Source organism: Phoenix dactylifera, chromosome 13 (assembly GCF_051530095.1).
Source record: "Phoenix dactylifera cultivar Ajwa chromosome 13, Ajwa_hap1_PhDact_Kaust_v1.1, whole genome shotgun sequence".
Taxonomy (NCBI): Eukaryota; Viridiplantae; Streptophyta; class Magnoliopsida; order Arecales; family Arecaceae; genus Phoenix; species Phoenix dactylifera.
This window is the reverse complement of record NC_143202.1, coordinates 17,458,596-17,477,444: the sequence shown is the minus strand read 5'-3', so window position 1 is coordinate 17,477,444 and position 18,849 is coordinate 17,458,596. Positions and strand designations below refer to the sequence as shown.

General features: G+C 54.7%; 1 protein-coding gene across 1 annotated transcript in view; it reads left to right on the top strand.

The window, feature by feature from the left end:
- Window positions 1-18,232, top strand: part of LOC149751455 (uncharacterized) — a 40,912-nt gene extending 22,680 nt beyond the window's left edge. The window contains exons 6-7 of the mRNA XM_089926898.1: window positions 1,248-2,953; window positions 18,154-18,232. Of these exons, the coding sequence (XP_089783024.1) occupies window positions 1,248-2,953; window positions 18,154-18,232 (1,785 nt within the window). The remainder of the gene's footprint in view (window positions 1-1,247; window positions 2,954-18,153) is intronic.
- Window positions 18,233-18,849: the final 617 nt, after the last annotated feature.

The following is an 18,849-nucleotide window of genomic DNA, read 5'->3' as shown; positions in this document are numbered from 1 at the left end:
GGGAGGCTGCTGCGTCCCCAACACACTCTCAGCAGCATTCCACCGCTTCTCCTCCCATTCAGACGGTCGAACCTGCTCAGTTCGACCAGCTAGCCCAGCAGGTTCGCACCCTCGCGGAGGCAGTGCAGAATCTGCAGGGTGTGATCTCTCGGGTGCCGCAGCGGGCTCAGGAGCCGCTGCTCCCCGAGCACTCGCCTCTTCCTCACAACCCGCGCTCCTTCCTCTCCCATGGAGAGGAGCGCCGGCGCGGGGAGGATTCTCGAGTGCGGTCCATTCTGCCAGGACCTTCTCATCGGAGCTGCGCGGGGTACGAGAGGCGGACCCGGGCGCGTTCTCAGACACCCCAGTCCTCGAGGGGCCCGCACTCCAGTCGGTCCCCCTCGCGCCGCTCCTTGTCTCCCACCCACCGGTCGCGCTCCCTGGACCGGCGGGTGGACGATCTCCACAGACAGCTCCAGGTCCTGAAGGGCCACTCCAAAGATCCCTTCGCCGACTTGGAAATCTCCTCCCAGCCGGCGCTTGCCTCAAGGATCCTGCGAACCCTAAACCCGCCGGGGTTCAAAATGCCGGCGATCGAACCCTACGACGGGGCGGCGGACCCACGGGACCACGTGGAGAGTTTCAGGACTCTTATGCTCCTCCATGGAGCATCGGATCCTCTCCTCTGCAAGGCCTTCCCGGCGACCCTCCGCGGCCCGGCAAGGGCGTGGTTCGCCGGCCTGGAGGCTAATTCCATCCAGTCCTTCCACCAGTTCACCCGTCTCTTCATCAGCCATTTCGCCGTCAGTAGCCGGCGAAGACTGGTCTCCGACTCCCTCTTCGATGTCCGGCAGAACGAGGGAGAGAGCCTGCGGGATTATCTCACCCGCTTCAACAAGGCAACACTGGAGGTCCGGAATTTGAGCCAGGAGGTGGCTCTCTCAGCCCTGAAGCGAGGCTTCCGGAAGGGCAGACTCACCTTCTCCCTGGACAAACGCCTGCCGCGGAGCTTCCCGGAGCTGTTGTCTCGGGCAAACCAGTATGCAGACGCCGAGGAGGCAGCCTCCCACCGGAACAAGGAGGCCGCCGAGGCCCCTCTAAAGCCCGGGAAGAAAAGGCGAAAAGAGGCACCCCAGAGGAGGAGCCCGACGCCTCAACGCCGGCGCAGAAGCCCGTCACCAGCAAGGAACCACGGCGCCACACGCCCTCGTTCTCCGCACCGACGCTTCAACCGGTACACCCCACTCCTGGCCCCCCGGGCCCAGATCCTCATGGAGGTCAAGGGGCGGGAGGACCTCCCGGTCCCGAGGCAGATGAAGAAGATCCCTGGGAGGAAGCCTTCTCGGGCGTACTGTGAGTACCACCGAGACCACGGCCACGATACCGAAGACTGCTTCCAGCTTCGGGACGAGATCGAGGCTCTCATTCGCCGAGGGCGTCTCGGTCGATATGTAAACGACCGACGTCCCCCCGCAGACCCGCGTCCAGCCGACCCGGCCCCTCAGGAGCCTCGGGAGCAGAATCGACCCGTTGCGGGAGTGATCCACACCATCACTGGGGGCTGCTCTCGGCCCGTGAGGAACGCAGGGGGCTCGGCGGAAGTATCAGGAGTGGCCGTCGCGAAGAGGCAGCGGGTCGGAAATGTAATCACTTTTTGTGATGAAGATGTAAAGGGGGTTCAGACTCCCCACGATGACGCCATGGTGATCTCTCTCACTATGGCGGACTATGATGTAAGGCGTGTTCTTGTGGATAGTGGAAGCTCAGCTGATATTTTGTATTACGAGGCCTTCCAAAAGATGGGCTTTTTCCGACAATTGTTGCACAAAACATCCACCCCCCTCATAGGATTCACTGGAGACGCTATCTCGGCCGAAGGTGTCATCGAGCTGCCTGTGACTGCGGGCATTGCACCCGCAGAAGCCACGGTGCGGCTCGGGTTCTTGGTCGTCCGTGTCCCCTCGGCCTACAACGCTATCCTCGGACGACCCGGACTGAACGCCCTTCGCGCGGTGGTTTCTACCTACCATTTGCTCATGCGGTTCCCCACAGCGGCCGGGATTGGAGAGGTCCGAGGTGACCAGCCGACCGCACGGCAGTGTTTCCTAGCAACTCTCAAAGGGAAGAAGCCCATGGAGGCCCTAAGCGTCGAGTCACTTGACGCCAGAGACGAAGTGGCCTTGCGGCACGGGGAGCCGGCCGAGGGCGTAATCGAAGTTCCCCTCGAAGAAGGCCGCCCGGACCGCACGGTCCGGGTCGGTGCCAACCTCGACTTGGAAGCTCGGCTCCGGTTAGTGGAATTCCTCCGAGCCAATGCAGATGTGTTTGCCTGGTCGGCGGCCGATGTACCTGGGATCGACCCGGAGGTCGTTTCTCACGCCCTCAACGTCGACCCGACCCACCGACCAGTAAAGCAAAAGAAGAGACACTGTGCCCCGGATCGGATCCGGGTGGTCGACCAGGAGGTAGACAAACTCTTGGAGGCAGGTTTCATAAGAGAGGTGAGCTACCCCGAGTGGCTGGCAAACGTCGTACTTGTCCGGAAGGCGAGCGGGAAGTGGAGGATGTGCGTCGACTACACCGACCTGAACAAGGCGTGCCCCAAGGATAGCTTTCCGCTTCCACGGATAGACCAACTGGTCGACGCGACTTCCGGATATCAGCTACTGTCTTTTATGGACGCCTTCTTCGGCTACAACCAAATAATGATGGCTCCACAGGACGAGGAGAAAACTGCCTTCATAACAGACCGGGGGCTGTACTGTTACAAGGTAATGCCCTTCGGTCTGAAGAACGCTGGCGCCACTTACCAGCGCCTCGTCAATAAAATCTTCAAGGAGCAGATCGGCCGGAATATGGAGGTGTACGTGGACGATATGCTGGTAAAAAGCCGCCATGCAGACCAGCACATTGCAGATCTGGAGGAGACTTTCACCACCTTGCGAAAGTTTCGCATGAAGCTAAACCCAGCGAAGTGCGCTTTTGGTGCTTCGGCCGGGAGGTTCCTCGGTTTCATTGTCAACCAGCGCGGGATCGAGGCCAACCCGGACAAGATCAAAGCCATCCAAGATATGTCCCCTCCGACCAAAGTGAAGGAGGTTCAGGAGCTCGCTGGAAGGGTCGCCGCGCTCGGACGATTTGTGGCAAAGTCGGCCGAACGCTGCCAACCATTCTTCAAGGTGTTGAAGCGCCCAAAAGACTTCCTCTGGACGGCCGAATGTCATGCGGCGTTCGACCAGCTCAAGGAGTACATGGCGTCTCCTCCCCTGCTGTCCAAGCCGCAAGAGGGGGAGATGCTCTACCTTTACCTGGCGGTCTCCCCAACCGCAGTCAGCGCAGTACTGGTTCGGGAAGAGGCAAGACTTCAGAAGCCTGTATACTACATCAGCCGAGTCCTCCGGAATGCCGAGACGCGGTACACGAAGGCTGAGAAGATCGCCTTCGTGCTGCTGACTGCGACCAGGAGGCTTCGCCCCTATTTCCAGGCTCATTCTGTCACCCTTTTGACCGATCAACCACTGCGGCAGATTCTCAGCAATCCAGAGAATGCGGGACGGCTGGTGAAGTGGGCAGTAGAACTTGGTGAGTTCGACATCCGCTACCAGCCCCGACCAGCCATCAAGGCCCAGGTGCTCGCGGACTTTCTCGCTGAGTGCACTGTGCAGGAGGCGGAACCTAAGCCGCCGGAGACACCCAGCCTCGATCTCCCGATCTGGACGCTCCACATTGACGGGTCGTCGAACCCTGAAGGTGGAGGGGCTGGGCTGGTCCTCACCAATCCCGATGGAGTGATAGCCGAGTATGCCTTGAGGTTCGGATTTCCAGTGACCAACAATGAGGCGGAGTACGAGGCCCTAGTCGCGGGACTCAAACTCGCCAAGGAGCTCGGCATCCGGCGTCTGAAAGTCTTCACCGACTCCCAGCTGGTGGTCGGGCAGGTTCGAGGGGAGTTCGAGGCGCGGAGCCCGACCATGCAGAGCTACGTCCGGAAGGTGCAAACACTCATTCCCGACCTCGGCAGTGTTGACATTCAGCAGGTCCCGAGGAGCAAAAATGCCAGGGCCGACAGGTTGTCCCGCCTAGTGGACGCAGACGCGCACAGCTTGTCGAGGGCAATCTACCTGGAGACCCTGGATGCCCCGAGCATTGACGGGGCTGGAGCGGTGATGGCAATTGATCCGGAGCCGTCTTGGATGGACCCGCTCGTCGCCTACCTCGCCGAAGGAATCCTCCCTGAAGACGAAGATCAGGCCCGGCGGCTTGTAAAGAAGTCCGCCCACTACGTACTTTATGAAGGGAGGCTGTATCGGACCTCGTTTACCGCCCCCCTCTTAAGGTGCCTCCGCCCCGCGGAAGCGGCCTACGCCCTCGGCGAAGTCCACGAAGGCATCTGCGGATCGCACTTGGGGGCTAGGTCCTTGGCGCATAAGATCATGAGGCAAGGCTACTATTGGCCGACCTTGTTGGAGGACTCGAAGGACCACGTGCGGAAATGCGACGCCTGCCAGCGCCACGCCAACGTCCAGAGAGTCCCCTCTGTCCCCTTGGCGCCAATCACCGCGCCCTGGCCCTTCGCACAGTGGGGAATGGATATCCTCGGACCATTCCCCGTCGCTTCGGCCCAGCGAAAATTTTTGATTGTCGCCATCGACTACTTCACCAAGTGGGTGGAGGCAGAGCCACTGGCCACCATCACGGAGGCACAAGTCCGGAAGTTCGTGAAGAAGAACATCATTGTCCGATTTGGAGTACCTCGGGTCCTCATCTCGGATAACGGTCGACAGTTTGATAACAAGCACTTCCGGGACTTCTGCGAGGAATTCGGGATCGAGCATCGGTTCACATCCGTGTCGCATCCCCAAACCAACGGCGAGGCCGAGGTCACAAATCGGACAATCCTCCAAGGTATCAAAGCGCGGATCGGCCGGACGGGGCAAGCTTGGGTCGAGGAACTCGAGAATGTCCTTTGGGCGTATCGGACCACACAACGGACTCCTACTGGAGAGACGCCTTTCAGCCTAACCTATGGCACGGAAGCCGTTGCCCCCGTGGAGCTCGGACTCCCCTCGCCTCGGGTGGCCGCGCACCGACCCGAGGCCAATTCAGAGCAACTCCGAGGGAACTTGGATCTCTTGGAAGAGGCAAGGGAAATGGCTCAGGTACGGATGGCAATGTATCAGCAGAGGGTGGCCCGATATTACAACTCCAAAGTCCGACCGAAGCTTTTCAGAATTGGAGATCTGGTGCTGAGGCGAGCTAAGGCATCTCAACCTACGGAAGGTGGGAAGCTAGCGCCAAATTGGGAAGGCCCGTATAAAGTTCGTTGGGTAAACCGACCTGGCTCCTACCAGTTGGAAGCCCTAGATGGCCGAGAAATTTCAAGGGGCTGGAATTCCGCTAACCTGCGGATGTATTACCAGTAGAACAACAAGGCCAGAAAGACAATTTAAAAAGGTGCAATACTTTTCATTTCAATAATTTCTGGTTACAGTGGCGTGCTCGTGTGATTACAAGGAATTCCCAGAGGGGAATTAGGGAGTAAAGAAAGTAAAGAAGAGGTGGGGACCCAAACCCTCAACCCAGGGCGGCTGCAGTCCCACCAGAAGTGGGTGCTTCTAACCGGAGGCGCCATCCAGCACCTCACCAAAAAGAGGAGGAGCCGCCGCAGAAGAAGCTCCCGCTGCCCCCAGGGGAACGCCGCCTCCAAAGGATATTCCCATCTTCCCCAGTGGTAGGGAAGAGAAGGGATTCAAGGGGGAAGAGTATATGGAGGCGCGGTCCCGGATTGAGCGTCCGGCGCAGAGCTCAACCGGGAGGCTGAACTTCAAGGAGGGGAGATGTGATCCCGGATGAAACGCCTAGAGCGGAGTTCCGCCGGGGAGACCCTCCTTGTTGATCCCAGATGAAACGGCTAGTTGGCTGAAGTTGTAAGGGGAGCGCCTCCCCTTTCCTTCGACAGGAGTCTCTCAGTCATATGCCAAGGAGGAGGTCCGCGATCCATGGCAACCTGCAGCTCCGGCTTGGCAAATTCCATCGTACCTGCACCTGTATTTATAGCCAAGCTGCGGCCCCCTGGTAGTTCCGATACGGGTGGCTCCAATAAATGCAGGCGCACTGAATCCGGAGCCGTTCCGGCTCCCGAGGCGTATCTCCCCGCGATTTCCTAAGCGTCATTCTCCTTAAATCGCATTCTTTGTGCAGGACGATCCGGGTGACGTATACCCCTAGGTCCACGTGTCTCCGCTCGCGCCCAGGCCGCATCCTCCTCGAAGAACCCGCGTATCGCGGCCGCTCAACTAACACTCCTCACCAGCAGCAACTGGCGATCCGATTTCCCAGGTAACGCATTAATTAGCGTTTAATACCCTTCTCGTGTTCCCCCCAGGCAACGCTTGGAGGAGAGGAGAAACACGGTCGCGGCTGGGCACAGAGAAACCCCGATGGGCGGCGAGCGACAAGTGGCCGACCAACGAGTGGAATCTCCCGAGGCTCGGCCCTCGGATGCCTGGCTAACCCGATGATCATCCCGGGAGCAGACTAGCCGGAAGCCCCGACCGGTCGCCTCGGCTTGCGCCAGCCTTGGCCGACCAACGAGCGGAATTTCCCTGAGGCTTGACAACCCTCAGATGCCTGGCTAACCCGATGATCATCCCGGGAGCAGACTAGCCGGAAGCCCCGACCGGTCGCCTCGGCTTGCGCCAGCCTTGGCCGACCAACGAGCGGAATTTCCCTGAGGCCTGACAACCCTCGGATGCCTGGCTAACCCGATGATCATCCCGGGAGCAGACTAGCCGGAAGCCCCGACCGGTCGCCTCGGCTTGCGCCAGCCTTGGCCGACCAACGAGCGGAATTTCCCTGAGGCTTGACAACCCTCAGATGCCTGGCTAACCCGATGATCATCCCGGGAGCAGACTAGCCGGAAGCCCCGACCGGTCGCCTCGGCTTGCGCCAGCCTAGGCCGACCAACGAGTGGAATCTCCCGAGGCTCGGCCCTCGGATGCCTGGCTAACCCGATGATCATCCCGAGAGCAGACTAGCCGGAAGCCCCGACCGGTCGCCTCGGCTTGCGCCAGCCTTGGCCGACCAACGAGCGGAATTTCCCAGAGGCTTGACAACCCTCAGATGCCTGGCTAACCCAATGATCATCCCGGGAGCAGACTAGCCGGAAGCCCCGACCGGTCGCTTCGGCTTGCGCCAGCCTTGGCCGACCAACGAGCGGAATTTCCCTGAGGCTTGACAACCCTCAGATGCCTGGCTAACCCAATGATCATCCCGGGAGCAGACTAGCCGGAAGCCCCGACCGGTCGCTTCGGCTTGCGCCAGCCTTGGCCGACCAGCGAGCGGAAGAATTTCCTGAGGCCTAACCCTCGGACGCCTGGCTTAGCGCCGGAAGAATTTCCTGAGGACTAACCCTCGGATGCCTGGCTTAGCGCCGGAAGAATTTCCTGAGGCCTAACCCTCGGATGCCTGGCCTAGCGCCGGAAGAATTTCCTGAGGCCTAACCCTCGGATGCCTGGCCTAGCGCCGGAAGAGTTTCCTGAGGCCTAACCCTCGGATGCCTGGCTCAGCGCCGGAAGAGTTTCCTGAGGCCTAACCCTCGGATGCCTGGCTTAGCGCCGGAAGAATTTCCTGAGGCCTAACCCTCGGATGCCTGGCTTAGCGCCGGAAGAGTTTCCTGAGGCCTAACCCTCGGATGCCTGGCCTAGCGCCGGAAGAGTTTCCTGAGGCCTAACCCTCGGATGCCTGGCTCAGCGCCGGAAGAGTTTCCTGAGGCCTAACCCTCGGATGCCTGGCTTAGCGCCGGAAGAATTTCCTGAGGCCTAACCCTCGGATGCCTGGCTTAGCGCCGGAAGAATTTCCTGAGGCCTAACCCTCGGATGCCTGGCTTAGCGCCGGAAGAGTTTCCTGAGGTTTAACCCTCGGATGCCTGGCCTAGCGCCGGAAGAACTTCGGGAATCAAAAGTCAGCAAGAAGCAACCAAGAGCTAAAAAAAAAAAAAAAAAAAAAAAAGAGAGGACGAGGGCGAGATGAAGAAATATTCAACGTGCATTAATTTTCAGGGCCGAGGCCCATACAATTGGGCAAAACGCCGACATACAAAAATAAAAAAGACAATGAAAGGTACAAGAGGTCAGCTTGGAGGAACTCCCGGGTCGGGAACGCCGGGCTCGTCCGCGGGAGGTAGGGAAGCAGCAGGAGAACCAGCAGGCGATGGCGCCGGAGAGGAGTCCAGGAGGGAGATCTCGCTCAGGTCAACTTCGGGATACTTAGCCGACACCCTTGCCAGGCCCTCCTCGAAGCCCAAGGTGAAGGCTTCGGCCCCCGCGTCCGACGCGTCATGGACAAACTCGTCAGACTGGCGATAGGTCCGCACTGCCTCCGACATATCATGGGCGAACTCGGCGGACTGGCGATAAGCCTCTACCGCCTGACGCCCGATTTCCGCCCTCTTCTCGGCCAGCTCCGCCTCAGCTCGCTCCATAATCTGAGCCTTGGCCTCCAAGACCTTCGCCACAATCCGGCCTTCGGCCTCAGAGGAGACCCTCAGCAGATCAGCCTGAGCCTCTTTATGCTTCGCCTCGGTAGCAACCCGAGCGGCCTCGGCTTCCTTCAGGCGCGAACGGAGCTCTTGGACGTCCGTGCATGACTTCTCCAGGGCCGACTCCAGTTCGCCTAGTTTGGCTTCAAAAGAGCGGATTCGGTCGCAGGCGTTGTCGGCAGACCGCTGGGCCTTCTCCCACCGCTCTCGATAGTCCGCGATCTTCCGGGACTGCTTTTCAGCCCGTTCCTCCGCCTTCTTGACCCTGCTTTCGAGGCCCGAGGCGGCTTTGAGTTGCTCCCGAGCCTCTGACAGTTGCTCCTCCAGGGCGGCGAAGCCGAGTGCCCGCTCTTCGGCCTCCCGGAGCCTCGCCTCGAGGTCCCCGGTCGTCCTGCCTGCCGCAGCCCGGCCTCCCTCTTCCATTGCTTTCAGCCGGTCCTCGGCCTTCGCCAAAAGCCCCGCCTGTTCCTTGTAGCACTCCTCCAGACGGATCATGTACTGGGCGAGCTAAGAAATAGGAAAAATAAGGGAGTCAGGCGGAGAACAACAGAGCCAATAAATGGTGAAAGACGGCCAGAAGAACACTCACCGACATGAGACAGACGCAGCTGGCGGCCCCAACGTCAGAGACATCCAACTCCCGGACCCGCCGACGGTCCTTCTCCAGCAACACTGTTTCGATGAGATTTCGGGCGCCATCGGTAGTGAAGGCAGACCCCGATTTCTCCCCGGAGCCGGATGGTGGTTCTGCAGCCTTACCCTTATCCATCGCCTGGGGAAGAGTCCGGCTGATCGCGCTCGGGGCGGGGGTCGCCCCAGGAATTGATAGGGTCCTGCTCGGCCGGGGCCTCGGCGCGTCCCTCCTCGAGTCATCAGGAGCCGACCGAGTCGAAGGCCGGGTCGGGGACCGATCACGTCCGACCCGTCCGTCTTGAGCAGGCTCAGGTGGCACCTCCGGAGTAGCGGCAACCTTACCACCGGAGGGCTGATACAGCGTCAGCTGCCGGTCGGTGCCCACGACATCTCCCTGACCGGTGGGCCCGGACTCGTCGGTCGGCATCGGAGGTATCTCCTTACGGGACTTCTTCGCCGGTGGGGCCCCGCTCGGAAGAGCTCGTTTCCTCCTCCGGACTGCTTCCAGCAGGGACGCCCTACCAACAGCCTTCGACTTCACCGACCGCATGACGTCGTCGACCTCTGCAAGAAGGACGGGATGGTCAGGGACTGAGAAACCGAAAGGAAGAAGGAACGAAAGAGAAGAAAAGAGCTAAAGAAACGATGGCGGACTCACGGTCGGTGGGGACCGAGCTCAAACCGACGTTCACCAAGGTATCCTCAGAAATAAGGCGGCCCACCGGGGGAAGCTGGCCCTCGGCGACCAACCCCTTCAAGGCGGCGACGCCCTCGGATTCCTCCCTCGACAACTTCGACAGGCCAATTGGGGACTTCACCGGCGTCCCCCAGATTGCCCTGATTTCCCAGGAGGGGTCTGCATCAACGAAAAAGAAGCGCTCCTTCCAGTGGTGAATGGAGGTAGGACCCTCCTTGACAAGGCCGCACCCTCGCCGCGCTGCGAAGCACCACCACCCTTTGTCCTGGGGGTGGCCGCTCAGGCCGTAGAGCTCCCAGAAAACGTTCAAGGTGGCGGGAATCGCATGCAAGCGACAGAGAACCTGGAAGACCGTCAGAGCACGCCACGAGTTCGGCACCAGTTGCGTCGGTGCCATTCCTAAACCCCGGAGCACCTGTAAGACTAGGTCTGAAGGGGGAAAGCGGAACCCGGCCTGGAGGATGCCCTCATTGATGGCGATCTTCCCTCGAGGAGGATGAGACATCCTCTCCTCAGGCCCTGGGAGCGTGACATTGCAGGCCTCGGGAAGGTGGTACCGAGCCACAAATCCGTCTAAGTCCTCGGCGACCAGTTTTGACTTGATGCTATCTGCTCCCACTTCGCCCATCCCTAATGGCCAATCTACGGTCAGGACGGGGTCAAGAAGGAGGGAAAGGCCGGAACGACTGGGGTGCACTAGTACAAAAAGAAAAAGTATGAAGAGCTCAAAGTAGAAGAGTGGAAAACTCACTTGAAGAGGAGGAAGAACGGCTCCGAGAGCGTCAAAGGAAAAGCAAGCGAACGTTTCGGCGGCAACAATGGTAGCGCAAAGGAGAAACTCGAAAATGTCCGTAAAGAAGAAGACGGACGGGGGAGGGCCCCCGATTAAATAGGCGAAAGGGCAAGTGACACCTCGATGACGCCAGAAGACGCCTGGCCGCCGAAGGGTCGCTCGCACCCCAAAGGCGAATCGACACCATTAAGGAAGGATGTCCGCCGAAATCCTCAGGTTGCCAGGTCAGCAGCAACCGCCATACGCCATAAAGAAGGCGGGAAGCTTGAAGCGCGCGCGCCTCTCCGAAGGATGGCGGCAATCTCGAAACATCACTCCCTTCACCTGTTCCCCTTCTGGTTCCAGGCTCGGAAGTGGGGGGCTACTGTTATGGGGGAATTGAGCCGCCATGCCCCACGTGATCGGCACGCGTATCCAGGAAAGCTACAGCTGCCCTATGATCCAGCACTCCGACCCCGAGTCGGATCTCCTCGGCTCCGCAGCCCGACCCCGGGTCGGCTGCCCTATGATCCAGCACTCCGACCCCGAGTCGGACCTCCTCGGCTTCGCAGCCCGACCCCGGGTCGGCTGCCCTATGATCCAGCATTCCGACCCCGAGTCGGAGATCTTTTGATAACGACAGGCTATTCTCCAGAGGCACGCCGCGGCCTCCTGCTCCACTACTCCCTGCAACGGCTGTACCCGATGCTGCCCACGATCTCCTGTATCAACCGTACAAAGCGGAGCTCCACTACGCCCTGCCATGACCGTACCCAGCGCTGCTCCACGACGCCCCGTAACGGCCATGTCAGTGGCCATTCTATCGTGCCCCACGACGACAAACCCCCCTGAGAGACCTCCCAGCCAGGTATATATGCGGCTGGGGGGAGAAGGGGGGGGGTAAGCAATACCTCCCAGAGCACTCTCTCCCACTTGTGATTATCATCTCTCCTCCTCCAATCTCCTCTGACTTGACCGTCGGAGGGCCATCACCACCCTGGTGGTGGTGCAAGGCTTGTTTGCAGGTTCCTTGGCGGAAGGTGGAGCGCAACCAGCACCAACCAAGACAACTCAGGCGGAACCCCGTTCACACCGTCGTGTCAATCGTTCTCGATTTGGACCACCAGCAACAACTTCTTTTGTAAATTGATTTCATTTCCTCTATTTCAAAGACTTGTAGAGCCCTTCTCATGGTATATTGAGTTGCATTGTACTCCCGTGATTCCTCACTCCCAACCCTGATGTTAGTTTATGATTGGGTCATGATCGAGTGAGTGGTAATCTTGATTATACTCCTTTTTAGTAGAGTATTGGGAGGGTGCATTATGGCATTTATGCATGGCTTGGCAGTATCTGCAGGACACCTATAGTCGATGGGGTTGAACATCGGCCTTTGTGCACATAGTAGCCTTCTGGGTGGGCGGAGCCCAGTCCCTTCCTAGGGGGAGACACGGCCCTAGGCGTAGGATCGGCCGGTCCTACGACTTATATTCTGCTTGCCGCCGGGCATAGTAAGACCCCGCGAGGTGCAATATGGCTTTCCGCGGATGTAGAATTCCCGCGAGGTGCCGTTTAGTATGTAGATGTGAGATGGATTTCTGTTCTGGATACTGGCCAGCATTTATATGATCAGTGTGGTGTCTTATCCTGCATATGCATGTGACAGTAGGGAGTTGTTGCTGGTTCGCCTGGGGCGTAAAACCCACCTCCTGATAGCTGTCTAGCATTTATGTTATCGGTATGGTGTCTTATCCTGCATATGCATGTGACAGTAGGGAGTTGTTGCTGGTTCGCCTGGGGCGTAAAACCCACCTCCCGACAGCTGTCTAGCATTTATGTTATCGGTATGGTGTCTTATCCTGCATATGCATGTGACAGTAAGGAGTTGTTGCTGGTTCGCCTGGGGCGTAAAACCCACCTCCCGACAGCTGTCTAGTGATGATTTCAGCATATTGACACCTGATTTGTATGTTCCAGCATTATGATCTGTTGAGCATATTCATGAGTAGCATATATGTTTGCTTGATTATTCCATATATGCTTCAGATGAGTTGATATTGATTGTGGTAATATTGATGATTTATTCCATATTCTCTATGTTGAGTTCATGTTCATGTTGTTATTGATCTTGAGATTTCATCTCGAGCCATGGTTATATTCTGTCTCATGTGCATAGTACTCTCTACTCCACTCACTGAGTATTTATATACTCACTCCCCAGTTTGGTGTTTTTGATTGCAGGGCAGGTATTGTATAGAGAAGAGCAGGATTAGTGGTTGCCTGCTAGCTGTGCCGCTCCATAGTATAGTATAGTATAATGTAAATAGAGGTTTATACCTTTTGGTGTATTATAAACCTTCTATTGTATATAGTGCATAGTTACAGTCATAGATCCTGTTGTGGATATGGGTTTGACCATGGATGGAATGGGAACCAGATTTTTATACAGATGAGTTATATGCCTGAGATAATGTATTGATATATATTGTCCAGGTTCATTATGTGACGGATTATGTGATTGCTGCTCTGACAGGTAGTGTGTTGTATGTATTGAGATAATCCTGACAGGTCACTATAGGAAAAGTGATCATTTTGTGCATGTATCATGCCAAATTTTTCAAGATCTATTGATGATTGATAGGTAGTAGGGTTCTACGCGGTGGCTGGTGGCCTTATGCCTACCCGCACCCTAGGACCGTCGCGGCGGCCCGCCGGGAACGGGGCGGGGGTCGTGACAAAGCTTGGTATCAGAGCAAAGGTTAAACAAGAGTCCTGTCAGAGCAATAGGATGAGTCAGGATTAAGTATAGGATTATACTATGGAGCATAGGATTTTTCTGTATGTTATTTTATGAGTCATTTACAACTCAGTAAAATATATCATGACTCAGTGTGTAACGACCATCCTCTCTTTTTGACTTTTTTAGAGAGATATAAAGAATACCTCCAAGGAGAGGACCTGCTCGTCCTGGAAGGAGGATGGAGCCAGATATAGCATTGGATGCGGGTTCTGCACATGTCGAGCCCCAAAGAGAAAAACCTCCTCCTGCTGATAGACGGAGGGTTGATGATCAAGGAGATGTAGGAAGTAGAGATACATTGATGGAACAGTTACTGGCGGAGAATCAGGCTCTGAGGGAGCAGATTGCTCGGGGAAAATCTCCTGCCCCGTCAGTAGTATCCATTCCACCTCCTGTACCTGTGCCAAGAAGTTTGGCCAGGCGAGCTCTAGATGATGAGGGAATTACTGTACAGAAATTTCTGAGGCTCAGAACCCCAGAGTTTAAGGGGGAAGAAGGTGAAGATCCTCAGAGATTCCTGGAGGAGACTGAAAAGATGATACGGAGACTGCCCTGTTCTGATGCAAGGGCAATAGAACTTGTAGGGCTCACAATGAAAGAAGATGCCTGGGGCTGGTACCAGAGACAAGTGGAGGACAAATTGTACAGTAGGAATCCTCCAACCTGGGAAGAGTTCAGGCAAGCAGTGATGGATGAGTTTTTGTCTCCGGTTGAGAGGCAGAATCGGGCTCTTCAGTTTGAGAGGCTGAAGCAGATGCCCGGAATGAGCGTATCTGAGTACGCTCGTGAGTTCACTAGATTGGGGAAGTATGCTCCTTACATCATCCCCACTGAAGCTGCCAGGATAGAAAGATTCAGGCGGGGTCTGATTTCCCCGCTTTATAATGCAGTACTGGCAGTAGAGGTCCCCACCTTATCTAGGCTGATTGATAAAGCAAAACAGTGGGAGACCAGAAACAAAGAGGAAAGAGCTGAAAGAGAACAGAGGAAAATGAGTATGGGGAAAGGGCAAAGCAGTAGAGATAGATCTGAGGGAGTAGATCTCTCGGAGGGCCCGATGGAGCAGTCTGTACGCTTAGCTCCACCTGTCCCACGTAAGAGGAAATGGAGGAAAAGAGGTCAATCACAAGATACTTTTCTACCATCAGTACCTCGTCCTCCAGTCACTATGGCCAGAACTGAATCTAGGTTCCAATCATGGCCAGTATGTGGCATATGTGGGAAGCAGCACCCTGGCAGATGTAGAATGGGTCAGGGAGTGTGCTACAGATGTGGACAGCCGGGTCATTTTGTCAGAGAATGCCCGCAGGGTGCCACCCAGCAGTTTGTGCCTTTGGCATCCTATCCTTCTGTGCAGATGGACAAGCCTAGTAGTAGGGAGCCTGTAGGCAGAGGTAGAGGTCAAGCACAAACATCACAGCAGAGTGCTGGACCATCTCAACTGTCAGCTCCAGTAGGCAGAGGGCAAGGAAGGGTGTTCACGGTAAATCCACAGGAGGCACAGACATCGAATGCAGCTATGACAGGTAATTTACTCTTTTAAATTCGAGGACGAATTTTATATAAGGGGGGGAGGATGTAATAACCCCAAAATATTTTTTTTTATATAAAAAGGGATAGAATAGTCCTTTTCAATTAATATAAGGGGTAAAATAGGAAAGAATCAAAAGATAATGGCATAGTTGTAGATGCATTGAAGTGGTAAGGGTAAAATTGGAAGGAATCAAAAGTTAATGGCATAACGGTAGATATGTTGAAGTGTTAGGGGCAAAATGGGAATTTAATAATATTAAACAAAGGGTGAATAGTGTTTTGATGTGATTTAATTAGGGGGTTTGCTGTGGCTTTTGGATGGAAACCGAGAGGGAGTCTCAGACGGACAGAGAGGAAGAAAAAGAAGGAGAGGAAAGGAAAGGAAGAAAGGAAGAGGAAAGGAAAGGAAGAAAGGAAGAAGAAGGAGATCCCGGTTGCGCTGCCAGCTGAAGGAAAAAGTGTAGATCTCCTTCCCCTCTACGCAAGGACCTCGATTTCCAAAAAGAAAAAAGTAAATATCCGTCCCTATCTAGTCTTTTGATGACATTAGGCTATACAAAGGGTGGATATAGTCTAGAGGGGTCGGATAAGGGTTGTAGAGGTGGTTAAAAGAGGAAGAATCGGATTTTAACAAATTTTTCCGGCACTACGGAAAAACTGTGTCGAAGTCCCAACTTCGGCGAATTATTTAGGGGGTCAAACGGCCTCCGATGATGATGCATGTTACCTCTTTGGAATTCCCTATGAGCGTAGAATGTTAGGTAAAAATTTCATCAAATTTGGAGTCCTGAAAGTGGATCAAACCCGGGATGAAGTAACCGGCTGTCGGTCCGGGTTACTGTTCATCCGGGTGGAAAATAGGGGATTTCATGCTATAATAGGGTATTAAGTCTAGATCAAGCTAAAAGGGACCTTGTACTCGTGCAAGGGAGTCCCTAATACACATAAATGATGAGTTAATTAATAGTAAAAGAAAAAGAGAAAGAAAAGAAAAGATTTAGAGAACGGGGGAGTTGAATCAATTAAAGTTCCCTATATTATAATTGGCACGTAGATTATGACCTTGATACAAGACTAAATGTATGGTAAATGCATGTCACAGTTGGGCAAGAAGCTAGGGAACGAGAGGAAGAAGTTCCCCACTGCCTGCTGTAGAATTCTAGAGGCGTATCGAGGCCGTGCCGGATTGGCAGGTGAGTGGGAGTCATGTACTTTGCACTATGAGCATTCTTAATTCATTTTCATGAATGTCGCCAAGTGTGAATTGATTCCACTTGAGCATATTGATTGATATTGTAGTAGATTCCTCTATAATCTTGATTCTCCATGCTTGATTATTCTGTACATGCATGTGAGGGAACATTGAGAGGAATTACGAGGGGTTGATGAGTAATCAAATTGATTCCGAATTGTGAAATGACTTCTTTTGTAAATTGATTTCATTTCCTCTATTTCAAAGACTTGTGAGTGGTAGCCTTGATTATACTCCTTTATGAGTAATTAAATTGGATCTGAATTGTGAAATGACTTCTTTTGTAAATTGATTTCATTTCCTCTATTTCAAAGACTTGTAGAGCCCTTCTCATGGTATATTGAGTTGCATTGTACTCCCGTGATTCCTCACTCCCAACCCTGATGTTAGTTTATGATTGGGTCATGATCGAGTGAGTGGTAATCTTGATTATACTCCTTTTTAGTAGAGTATTGGGAGGGTGCATTATGGCATTTATGCATGGCTTGGCAGTATCTGCAGGACACCTATAGTCGATGGGGTTGAACATCGGCCTTTGTGCACATAGTAGCCTTCTGGGTGGGCGGAGCCCAGTCCCTTCCTAGGGGGAGACACGGCCCTAGGCGTAGGATCGGCCGGTCCTACGACTTATATTCTGCTTGCCGCCGGGCATAGTAAGACCCCGCGAGGTGCAGTATGGCTTTCCGCGGATGTAGAATTCCCGCGAGGTGCCGTTTAGTATGTAGATGTGAGATGGATTTCTGTTCTGGATACTGGCCAGCATTTATATGATCAGTGTGGTGTCTTATCCTGCATATGCATGTGACAGTAGGGAGTTGTTGCTGGTTCGCCTGGGGCGTAAAACCCACCTCCTGATAGCTGTCTAGCATTTATGTTATCGGTATGGTGTCTTATCCTGCATATGCATGTGACAGTAGGGAGTTGTTGCTGGTTCGCCTGGGGCGTAAAACCCACCTCCCGACAGCTGTCTAGCATTTATGTTATCGGTATGGTGTCTTATCCTGCATATGCATGTGACAGTAAGGAGTTGTTGCTGGTTCGCCTGGGGCGTAAAACCCACCTCCCGACAGCTGTCTAGTGATGATTTCAGCATATTGACACCTGATTTGTATGTTCCAGCATTATGATCTGTTGAGCATATTCATGAGTAGCATATATGTTTGCTTGATTATTCCATATATGCTTCAGATGAGTTGATATTGATTGTGGTAATATTGATGATTTATTCCATATTCTCTATGTTGAGTTCATGTTCATGTTGTTATTGATCTTGAGATTTCATCTCGAGCCATGATTATATTCTGTCTCATGTGCATAGTACTCTCTACTCCACTCACTGAGTATTTATATACTCACTCCCCAGTTTGGTGTTTTTGATTGCAGGGCAGGTATTGTATAGAGAAGAGCAGGATTAGTGGTTGCTTGCTAGCTGTGCCGCTCCATAGTATAGTATAGTATAATGTAAATAGAGGTTTATACCTTTTGGTGTATTATAAACCTTCTATTGTATATAGTGCATAGTTACAGTCATAGATCCTGTTGTGGATATGGGTTTGACCATGGATGGAATGGGAACCAGATTTTTATACAGATGAGTTATATGCCTGAGATAATGTATTGATATATATTGTCCAGGTTCATTATGTGACGGATTATGTGATTGCTGCTCTGACAGGTAGTGTGTTGTATGTATTGAGATAATCCTGACAGGTCACTATAGGAAAAGTGATCATTTTGTGCATGTATCATGCCAAATTTTTCAAGATCTATTGATGATTGATAGGTAGTAGGGTTCTACGCGGTGGCTGGTGGCCTTATGCCTACCCGCACCCTAGGACCGTCGCGGCGGCCCGCCGGGAACGGGGCGGGGGTCGTGACATATTGTCTTCGGCAACTTCGGGGACGGCTGGTTCCTCCGCGGCTGAAGTCTCCGCGTGAACGTCTTCAGTGACCTCGGAAGCAGCCTCGGGCGCCCCAGCCGGGCCCTCCTCGGCGGCCTCGTCGACCGCCAGTGCTTCCGCCTCTGATTCTTCGACCCCCGCTCCTGGTTGAAGCAGATTAAGGTCGAAGTCGGGGAGAAGTCACCGTAATTGATTGCGGAAGTCCTTAAAGCCCTGGATAAGCCCGTTTACGCCCTCCTCCTCCAGCAGGTCACGAAACTCTTCCGATTCACGGAAGAGCTTAACGGCGTTCTGGGCCTGCTCCCGAGCCTCCTTTTCTCGAGCTTCATGATATCCGGCCTTCCGTTCTAGGTTCTTCATTTCCCGTTCCCGAGCGACGAGCAAGGACTGCGCGTCGAGCAAACGGGCCTCGAGCTCCTGGGCCTTGAGATGAGCCTCTCTCACCTTCTGCTCGCGGATAGCGAGCGTCGATTCGGCCTCGGCCAGACACACCTCTACGGCGCGCACTTCGGATCTGGCCAGGGCATGTGCGCCCTTCTCCTCTTCGAGCTCGGCGGTCAGAGCCCGAATCTCGTCCTCGGCCGCCCCCATTCTCGTCTGGAGCTCCTGTCGCTCGGCCTTGGACACCAGACGCCTCGCCTCGGCCTCCTCGTGCCCCCGCTGATGCCTTCGGGCTCGCTCCCGATAGTCTTGAATTATGTACATCATGGTCTCAGTCTCGTGCAGATGCTGTAAGAGAGGGA